Source organism: Mandrillus leucophaeus, unplaced genomic scaffold (assembly GCF_000951045.1).
Source record: "Mandrillus leucophaeus isolate KB7577 unplaced genomic scaffold, Mleu.le_1.0 Scaffold245, whole genome shotgun sequence".
NCBI classification, from domain to species: Eukaryota; Metazoa; Chordata; class Mammalia; order Primates; family Cercopithecidae; genus Mandrillus; species Mandrillus leucophaeus.
In genome coordinates this window covers 818,351-828,601 of record NW_012102532.1, presented here as the reverse complement: position 1 = coordinate 828,601, position 10,251 = coordinate 818,351, and the positions used below count along the sequence as shown (strand labels likewise).

General features: G+C 48.5%; 1 protein-coding gene across 7 annotated transcripts in view; it reads left to right on the top strand.

Moving 5' to 3' along the window:
* Nucleotides 1-7,339, top strand: part of ING4 (inhibitor of growth family, member 4) — a 13,250-nt gene extending 5,911 nt beyond the window's left edge. Inside the window, exons 2-8 of one of the 7 annotated variants that reach the window (XM_011982970.1) lie at nucleotides 1,129-1,200; nucleotides 4,527-4,693; nucleotides 4,873-4,978; nucleotides 5,154-5,259; nucleotides 5,503-5,650; nucleotides 6,533-6,594; nucleotides 6,679-7,339. In XM_011982970.1, coding sequence (XP_011838360.1) covers nucleotides 1,129-1,200; nucleotides 4,527-4,693; nucleotides 4,873-4,978; nucleotides 5,154-5,259; nucleotides 5,503-5,650; nucleotides 6,533-6,594; nucleotides 6,679-6,718 — 701 coding nt within the window. In that variant the 3' untranslated portion in view covers nucleotides 6,719-7,339. Of the gene's footprint in view, nucleotides 1-1,128; nucleotides 1,201-4,526; nucleotides 4,694-4,872; nucleotides 4,988-5,150; nucleotides 5,260-5,502; nucleotides 5,651-6,532; nucleotides 6,595-6,678 lie in introns of all 7 variants that reach the window. The other 6 variants (XM_011982969.1, XM_011982968.1, XM_011982966.1 and 3 more) reach the window with 6 other exon arrangements.
* Nucleotides 7,340-10,251: the final 2,912 nt, after the last annotated feature.

The window sequence follows — 10,251 nt, the reverse complement described above, 5'->3', positions numbered from 1 at the left end:
GCTCTGTCGCCCAGGCTGGAGTGCAGTGGCCGGATCTCAGCTCACAGCAAGCTCCGCCTCCCGGGTTTTTACGCCATTGTCCTGCCTCAGCCTCCCGAGTAGCTGGGACTACAGGCGCCCGCCACCTCGCTCGGCTATTTTTTTGTATTTTTTAGTAGAGACGGGGTTTCACCGTGTTAGCCGGGATGGTCTCGATCTCCTGACCTCGTGATCCGCTCGTCTCGGCCTCCCAAAGTGCTGGGATTACAGGCTTGAGCCACCCTGCCCGGCCGGGAAGAGCATTTGTAAAGGAAGGTCACTGAGGGCGAAAAGGGTGGGATAGCTGTGCAAAAATGGAAAGGTTTTGTAGAGAAAGAGTTAAGCATGGCCTGTCATGAGAGAACTGATAAATCCTGTCACAGATAAATCCAGAGGTTCAGAGGAAGGAAAACTGAGCTGCACTTTATTTTTTGTTTGTTTGGTGGTGGTGTTTTTTCTTTTTTGAGACAAAGTCTCCCTGTCTCCGAGGCTGGAGTGCAGTGGCGTGATCTCAGCTCACTGCAAGCTCTGCCTCCCGGGTTCTTGCCATTCTCCTGCCTCAGCCTCCCGAGTAGCTGGGACTACAGGCGCCCGCCACCACGCCGAGCTAATTTTTTGTATTTTTGGTAGAGATGCGGTTTCACCATGTTAGCCAGGATGATCTTGATATCCTGATCTCGTGATCCACCTGCCTTGGCCTCCCAAAGTGCTGGGATTACAGGTGTGAGCCACCGTGCCCGGCCATTTGTTTTTGAGGCAGGGTCTTGCTCTATCGCCCAGGCTGGAGTGCAGTGGCTCAATCACGGCTCATAGCAATCTCTGCCTTCTGGATTCAAGTGATTCTCATGCCTCAGCCTCCCAAGTAGCTGGGATTAGAGGTGCACACCATCACACCAGGCTAATTTTCGTATTTTTAATAGAGATGGGGGTCTCGCCATGTTGGCCAGGCTGGTCTTGAACTCCTGGCCTTGAGTGATCCACCCCCTCGGCTTCCCAAAGTGCTGGGATTACAGGCATGAGCCACCATGTCCAGCCTGAACTGCACTTTAAAAGGAACTGTAAGGCCTATCCACAGTCAGTCCTGCGATTCTCTGTTTCTCTCTTCCGTAGGTATTGAAAACCTTCCCTTTGAATTACAGAGAAACTTTCAGCTCATGAGGGACCTAGACCAAAGAACAGAGGGTACGTATAGAGTAAAAAGTTTTGGTATAAAATGAGTGTGTGTAATCATTTATTTTTCTACTTGATGTTACCGTATCATCTGGTATGTTCTGGAGAACTGTGACTTCTCTCTCTCCTTTTTTATGCCCTTGGAATTCTTAAAACAGGATAATGATCCTCATTTCTGTATCAGCTTTTTCATAACAAATAGAGTGTTGTGAAAACACCACAAGAATTCAAAGATGCTATGTTCTTTATATCTTCCTCAAGAAGAATTAGCCAGGCGTGGTGGCTCACACCTGTAATCTCAGCACTTTGGGAGGCCTAGACTGGCAGATAACTTAAGGCTAAGAGTTTGAGACCAGCCTGGCCACATGGTGAAATCCCATCTCTACTAAAAATACAAAAATTAGCCAGGTGTGGTGGCATGCGCCAGTAATCCCAGCTACTCGGGAGGCTGAGACATGAGAATCATTTGAACCTGGGAGGTGGAGGTTGTAGTGAGCCAAAATCATGCCACATGCCACTGCACTCCAGCCTAGGCAACAGAGCAAGACTATGTCTCAAAAAAAAAAAAAAAAAAAAAGGAAGAATTAAAGAAAGTCAACTCGAGTCATTTCTGCTCTCCACGTTTGATGTATTTATAGGATGACTAGAATGTTTCTACTTCTCTGCATTGTTAATGTTACTGTCACAAATTCCCAGTGTGACTTTAGACTGCAACATATGTTAGTAGATGGGAGGTTTGCTATATGAGAAGTCCTTAAAAAGAGAAAGAAAAAAGAAAGAGAGGAAAGAAAAAAAAGTAGTAATTGACATCAGGATCTCTACACCATTCACACTTACAGAAGCGTTAGATACCATCTCCGGCCTTGAACATTGAGCAAATTTGGCTGCACTGGGGCGTTCACTGGGTTTCTTCACATCAAAGATGTCTATTGGAGCTATTCCCGTACCCACTGAAGGATCTGTAGTCTTGTCTTCCGTTCTATGTAGCCATATTCAAGGATGTAACAGGCTGGTTTTGAGATACATGAAGCTGTGTCTTAAGTTACTCTGAGTTTACACATGAAAAGGTGAACATCATGGAAAACCCTGGATGTAGTTCCTTGAGAACTGCCTGCGGAATGGTGAGAACCAGATTGCTTTTTTTGTAATACAGTTGTAACGCTTGAGTTCATGCATGGAAAGACCAGTTGGAGATTATGGACCTATATGCTTTTTCAGCTTCTTCCAAGGGCCTGGAATGAATGGAGTATAAACAGTATATTCACAGATCCTCCTGGTTATCTGTTGCTGCACTACGTTAGAGTCAGACTTGTCTCTTTCAACTGACATATTTATGAGTCCTACATAAATATCAGTAAACATCTATAGACTCAATATGCTGGGACATTACCATTCTTCCAATATTAAAACATTTGGGGCCGGATGCAGTGGCTCACACCTGTAATCCCATCACTTTGGGAGGCAGAGGCAGGTGAGTCTCCTGAGGTCAGGAGTTTGAGACCAGCCTGGCCCACATGGTGAAACCCTGTCTCTACTAAAAATACAAAAATTAGTTGGGTGTGGTGGCGCATGCCTGTAATCCCAGCTACTCGGGAGGCTGATGCAGGAGAATCACTTGAACCTGGGAGGTGGAGGTTGCAGTGAACTGAAATCACACCACTGCACTCCAACCTGGGTAACACAGTGAGACTCGGTCTCAAAATAAATAAATAAATAAATAATAAAATAAAACATTTGGGAGGCTGGGTGCGGTGGCTTATGCCTGTAATCCCAGTACTTTAGGAGGCCAAGGCAGGCAGATCACTTGAGGTCAGAACTTTGAGACTAGCCTAGCCAACATGGTGAAACCACATCTCTACTAAAAATACAAAACTTAGCCAGATATGGTGGCACACACCTGTAGTCCCAGCTACTTGGGAGACTGAGGCACGAGAATTCCTTGAACCCAGGAGGCAGATGTTGAGGTGAGCCAAGATCGTGCCACTGCACTCCAGCCAGGGCAACAGAGCAAGACTCCGTCTCAAACAAAAAAAATGTGTTTGGAACAATATCTAAGATGGACAAACAGGAAAAAAAAAGTGATGGAAAATAAAATAAGTTGCAATGATGAGCCAAATAGGGTGGACAGCCTGGGTGCAGTGGCTCACACCTGTAATCCCAACACTTTGGGAGGCTGAGGCAAGTGGATTGTTTGAGCCCAGAAGTTCAAGACCAGCCTGGGCAATATAGTGAGACTTCTACAAATAACTTTTTAAAAAAATTATCAGAGTGTGGTGGCATGTGCCTATAGTCCCAGCTACTCCAGAGGCTGAGGTGGAAGGATCATTTGAGCCCAGAAGTCGAGACTGCAATGTGATCCATGCCATTACACTCCATCCAACCTGGGCAATAGAGTGAGATCCTGTCTCAAACAAAAAAAAAAAAAAGCAGAATTGTTACATGGATGTTGGAGTAAGGTTTAATTTTAAATTGTATGATATACCCAACTACTCAGAAGGCAAAGTGATAGAATCACTTGAGGACAGGAGTTGGAGGCCAGCCTAGGCAACAAAAATAAGAGAGAACCTGCGCCTGCCTCTAAAAATAAATAGATTAGGCCAGGCATGGTGGCTTACCCCCTATGATCCCAGCACTTTGGGAGGCTGAGGCAGGCAGATTGCTTGAGTCCAGGAGTTCGAGACCAGACTGGGTAATGTGGAGAAACCCTGTCTCTACAAAAAAATAGAAAAAATTAGCCAGGCGTGGTGGTGCCTGAGATGGGAGGATCACCAGAGCTCAGGAAGTTGAGGCTGCAGTGAGCCATGATCGTGCCACCACACTCCAGCCTGGGCGACAGAGTGAGACCCTGTGTCAAAAAGAAAAAATACTAATAATTTTAAAATGTAGGATATTGATATACAGACTTGGAAACCAGCAACAGCAGATGACTCAGCCTGATTTGCGGCAGACAGAACTGCTGTGGGATGTTTTTGAGAAGGAAACAATGGCTTTTGAGACAAAATTCAAGAAGCAGCAAGCCCTTCAAAGAAGCATCTTCAAACATGGACAAAAATATACTTCGTATTAATGTGGTGTGCAAAGGATCCCTTGCTGTGTTTCAATAATTTAAATTCCCACTATGATAGCAATGTTTTCAGCACCTTGAACGGACCTTTAAGGCAAATATTATCAGTATGTTCCATTACTTGAGTGCATGGCACAGTACCTCTGAACATGCAGTACTTTTTAGTTGGAAGGTTATGCTAGTCGATGGAAAAGGTGCAAAGAACAAGAGGAAGAAATGTGTTTCACCTAGCCACTCAGGGGCCATTGTGACCAGGCCTCTGTCTCTGTTGTAGACCTGAAGGCTGAAATTGACAAGTTGGCCACTGAGTATATGAGTAGCGCCCGCAGCCTGAGCTCCGAGGAAAAATTGGCCCTTCTCAAACAGATCCAGGAAGCCTATGGCAAGTGCAAGGAATTTGGTGACGACAAGGTGCAGCTTGCCATGCAGACCTATGAGATGGTATGGCCCTGTTCATGGCTCCCCACCTACCTCCCATCTAATCCTCAGGGTCTTAGACCCTTCCTTCAACTATGCTGGGATCTGTTTGGGGTCTGTGAGATCCATAAACTCTGCCTTAACCTATTTTCTTTAATTGGAGATAGTTTTGTACCTCTCCTTTCTCCTTCCTTTCCACCCAGGTGGACAAACACATTCGGCGGCTGGACACAGACCTGGCCCGTTTTGAGGCTGATCTCAAGGAGAAACAGATTGAGTCAAGTGACTATGACAGCTCTTCCAGCAAAGGCAAAAAGAGTGAGGAGGGGGGCGGGGCTGTGAGAGGTGGGGCGAGGATTCAAAGGGAGAAGTCAGCTCTTCATCTGGTGGGAAGTGGAGCACCAGGTTGGAAAGCGGGAGGGAAGAGGACTTAACCCATCTTTCTGTCTCTCTGCCTTCTGGCTTTCCCCCTCTTCCCTAGAAGGCCGGACTCAAAAGGAGAAGAAAGCTGCTCGTGCTCGTTCCAAAGGGAAAAACTCAGATGAAGAAGCCCCCAAGACTGCCCAGAAGAAGTTAAAGCTCGTGCGCACGTGAGTGTATCAGGGAGCCCTTTGCTAGATGACATCCTCTTCTCTCCCGGTGCCCCACTCCCAGCCTGCACCGCCCCCTGCCGTTTTCTGTATCTCTGCGCCAAGAACTCTTCTTATCGTTTTGGTATCTGCTGGAGAAGCCACAAATCGTTTGCCCTACCAGGATCTCCTGCCACCTCCGAAAGCCTCAGGCTTTAGCTTCCCTTTCTGCAGATGACACTTTCTCTTCCTCTTGGCACGCAGAAGTCCTGAGTATGGGATGCCCTCAGTGACCTTTGGCAGTGTCCACCCCTCTGATGTGTTGGATATGCCTGTGGATCCCAACGAACCCACCTATTGCCTTTGTCACCAGGTCTCCTATGGAGAGATGATTGGCTGTGACAACCCTGATGTGAGAAACATTTTGCCTCAGGATGGGGGGTTGTGAGGGGCATGAAGGGAGTGGGTACAAGAGGAAAAATCCCACAGTTGAGTACTGGGACTTCAGGATACAAGAAAGATGGGCTGGGCGTGGTAGCTCTTGCCTGAGATCCCAGCACTTTGGGAGGCTGAGGCAGGCGATCACGTGAGGTCAGGAGTTTGAGACCACCCTGGCCAACGTAGTGAAACCCCTTCTCTAACTAAAAATAGAAAAATTAGCTGAGCATAGTGGCACACGACTGTAATCCCAGCTACTTGGGAGGCTGAGGCAAGAGGCAGGAAAATTGCTTGAACCTGGGAGGCACAGGTTGCAGTGAGCTGAAATCATGCCACTGCACTCCAGCCTGGGCGACAGAGCAAGACTCTGTCTCAAAAAAACAAAAAACAAACCTGAAAGCCTGGTGCTATGGCTCATGCCTGTAATCCCAGCACGTTGGGAGGCCAAGGTGAACGGATCACTTAAGATCAGGAGTTCGAGACCGGCCTGGCCAACACAGTGAAACCCCGTCTCTACTAAAAATACAAAAATTAGCCAGGCATGGTAGCATGTGCCTGTAATCTCAGCTGCTCAGGAGGCTGAGGCAGGAGAATCGCTTGAACTCGGGAGGCAGAGGTTGCGGTGAGCTGAGATCATGTCATTGCATTGCAGCCTGGGCAACAGAGTAAGACTCTCTCAAAAAGAAAAAAAGAATATAGAAGGAAGATGGTGGGAACTGGTTGGCCTTGGGACTTCCAAGAATTCTCCAAAAGGATGGAGTAAAGGACAGGATGTTCCTAAGGAATCTGGAGGGGCTTTCTCTCCTTCCTCTGGCCCATCCTGGCCCCTAACTACTACTTCTTTCTTCCTCTCCAGTGTTCCATTGAATGGTTCCACTTTGCCTGTGTGGGGCTGACGACCAAGCCTCGGGGGAAATGGTAAGTGGCAGGAGTGGGAGGGTCCCTAAGTTGAGTGGTCGAGGGTGTTCTCCCTTTCACTCACTTTTCTCTCCCCTTCTCCAGGTTTTGCCCACGCTGCTCCCAAGAACGGAAGAAGAAATAGATAAGGGCCTTGGATTCCAACACAGTTTCTTCCACATCCCCTGACTTGGGCTAGTGGGCAGAGGAATGCCTGTGCTGGGGCCAGGGGTTCAGGGAGAAGTGGATGGCACAGTACTGTCATCCCTTCTCCTCCCCTCTCCCTACTCCCGGTGCTGAGGCTGCTTCAAACCCTGGTAGGGAGGGTGCCGCAGCCACTGACGGTATGTGCTCTCCTTCAGCCCTCTCCCTTCGGAGGGACGTGGTCTTGCCCACTGTCCTTTTGCCTCCATGCTGAGGTTGGTGCTGTATTTCAGAGGGAGGGTCCTTTTCATTCCCCTTGCTTTGTATTTAAGGACTGGGGCATAGCATGGGGGCAGTCCCCCAGACCTCTTCATTCCCCCTCCTCCTGTGGTGAGGGCTAGGTGTGATCAACACTTTTCTTCTCCATTCCCTTCCTGCTTTTTTCATGGTGGGGGATCCACCAGGTCATCTAGGCTCTGGCCCTAGTTGAAGGGGCACCCCTTCCTCTGTGCCAAGAGGATTCATCCTGGCCTTGTGAATGGGAGAGGGGGCAAGGTGGAATGCAGATAACTCACATGTAAAAGGAACTTGGGTAGGTAAATAAAAGCTATACATGTTGGCCTGCTGTGTTTATTGTAGAGACGCTGTTTTAGTAAACGTGCTGAGCATTCTTTTTGCATCCTCTGGGTTGGATACGATGTGAGAGGATGGCATGCCAGAATTAGGACACCACATGAAACCAGAGTGGTGCCTCTGTCCGAGAACCCACAAGTTCTCAACTTGGGAAAGACAGAGGTGCTGGAGGGTGCGCCTCAGACCAGGGGTCTCCAAAACTTTGTAAATTGTGCATCTTTTCTCCATAAAACATCTTTCACTTAATTTCCAATAAATGATGTATTTGTGCTATACATGTGTACTGCTATACTATACATTAGCTTGACTTCTTTTCTTTTTTTCTTTGATGCAAAGTCTTACTCTGTCGCCAGCCTGGAGTGCAGTGGCGTGATCTCGGCTCACTGCAGTCTCCGCCTCCCGCGTTCAAGTGATTCTCCTGCCTCAACCTCCTAAGTAGCTAGGATTATAGGCATGTGCCACCACATCTGGCTAATTTTTGTATTTTTAGTAGAGACGGGATTTTAACATGTTGGCCAGGCTGGCCTCGAACTCTGAACCTCAGGTGATCCGCCCACATCAGCCACTCAGAGTGCTGGGATTACAGGTGTGAGCCACCGCACCCAGCCTGTTTATTTTTTTGAGACGGAGTGTTGCTCTATCACCCAGGCTGGAGTGCAGTGGTGTGATCTCAGCTCACTGCAACCTCTGCCTCCCAGGTTCAAGCGGTTCTCCTGCCTCACCCTCTTGAGTAGCTGGGATTACAGGTATCCACAACCATGCCCAGCTAATTTTTGTATTTTTGGTAGAGATGGGGTTTCGCCATGTTGGCCAGGCTAGTCTTGAACTCCTGACCTCAGGTGATCCACCTGCCTTGGCCTCCCAAAGTGTTGGGATTACAGGTGTGAGCCACCAGGCCTGGCCTACCTTTTTTTTTTTTTTAAAGAAATCAGCCTGGGTGCCGTGGCTCATGCCTGTAATCCCAGCAGTTTGGGAGGCCAAGGCAGGCAGATCACGAGGTCAAGAGATGGAGACCATCCTGGCCAACATGGTGAAACCGCATCTCTACTAAAAATACAAAAATTAGCTGGGCATGGTGGAACGTGCGTGTAGTCCCAGCCACTGCACTGAGCTGAGAGCAGCCGTAATTTTTGTATTTTTAGTAGAGACTGGGTTTCACCTTGTTTTTTTTTAAGATGGAGTCTTACTTTGTCACGCAGGCCGGAGTGCAGTGGCGTGATCTCAGCTCACTGCAACTTCCGTCTCCCGGGTTAGAGCAATTCTGCTGCCTCAGCTTCCCGAGTAGCTGGGACTACAGGCACATGTCACCACACCCTGCTAATTTTTTGTATTTGTAGTAGAGACAGAGTTTCACCGTGTTAGCTAGGATGGTCTCGATCTCCTTACCTAGTGATCTGCACAGCTCAGCCTCCCAAAGTGCTGGGATTACAGGCGTGAGCCATCGCACTGGCCGAGTTTCACCATTTTGGCCAGGCTGGTCTTGAACTCCTGACCTCAAGAGCTGCACCCTCCTTGGCCTCCCAAAGTGCTGGAATTCCAGGAATGAGCCACAGTGCCTGGTCTCTATTTTATTAATTTATTTTTTTTTATTTTTTTTTAAGACAGGGTCTCACTCTGTCACCCAGGCTGGAGCACAGTGGTGAGATCTCAACTCACTGCAGCCTTGACCTCTGAAGACTCAGGCGATCCTCCTGCCTCAGCCTCCCCAAGTAGTAAGTGGGACAACAGGCGTACACCACCACACCTGACAGTTTTTGCATTTTTTGTAGAGACAGGGTCTTGCCATGTTGACCAGGCTGGTCTGGAACTCCTGAGCTCAAGGAATCCACCCACCTTGACCTCCCAAAGGCTGGGATTACAGGCGTGAGCCACCAAGTCTGGCCCAAGACAATTTCTTGTTTTCTTTTTTACTTTTTTTTGGGGGTGGGGATAGGGTCTCACTTTGTCACCCAGGCTGGAGAGCAGTGGTCCGACTGCACCTCACTGCAGCCTTGACCTCATGGGCTCAAGCAATCCTCCCACCTCAGCCCCCCAAGAAACTGGGACTACAGGCATGTGCCACCACGCTTGGCTAATTTTTTGTATTTTTTGTAGAGATGAGGTTTCACCCTGTTGCCCCGGCTGTAATTTCTCATTTTAAACACAAAACAGATACAAAAACAAAAGTTCTCCTCCCACACCTCAGTGGATTGTCTTACTCAATTACCCCTCAGAAACCACTTTTGTAGGCCATTGAGCCAACCTCTTGTTTTCCCCTTGGACCCATTTTGCTCATGGAGGCGCCCTGCCTAGTTTCTGCCCAGACAGGCCTTGACTTGGTTTTGCACATTGCATCTCTGCCTGTGCTTAGCTCTAGACCTCAGGACCTGTTGGGCCAGTTGCTTCCCTAAGCCCCGATTTCTCATCTGTAAAACGAATGATAGTGTATCCACCTTATGGGATTCCTATGGCAATTAAGTAAGGTAGTCCATGTAAAGACACTAAGTGGCTGGCCACAGTGGCTCTCACCTGTAATCCCAGCACTTTGGGAGGCTGAGGTAGGCAGATCACTTGAGGTCAGGAGTTCAGGACCAGCCTGGCCAACATGGTGAACCCCAGTCTCTACTAAAAATACAAAACTTAGGCCGGGCATGGTGGCTCACGCCTGTAATCCCAGCACTTTGGGAGGCCGAGGCGGGCAGATCACAAGGTCAAGAGATCGAGACCGTCTGGCCAACATGGAGAAACCCCATCTCTACTAAAAATACAAAAATTAGCTGGGCATGGTGGCGCACACCTGTAGTCCCAGCTACTCGGGAGGCTGAGGCAGGAAAATTGCTTGAACTCGGGAGGTGGAGGTTGCAGTGAGCTGAGATTGCGCCACTGCACTCCAGCCTGGGCAACAGAGCAAGACTCCATTTC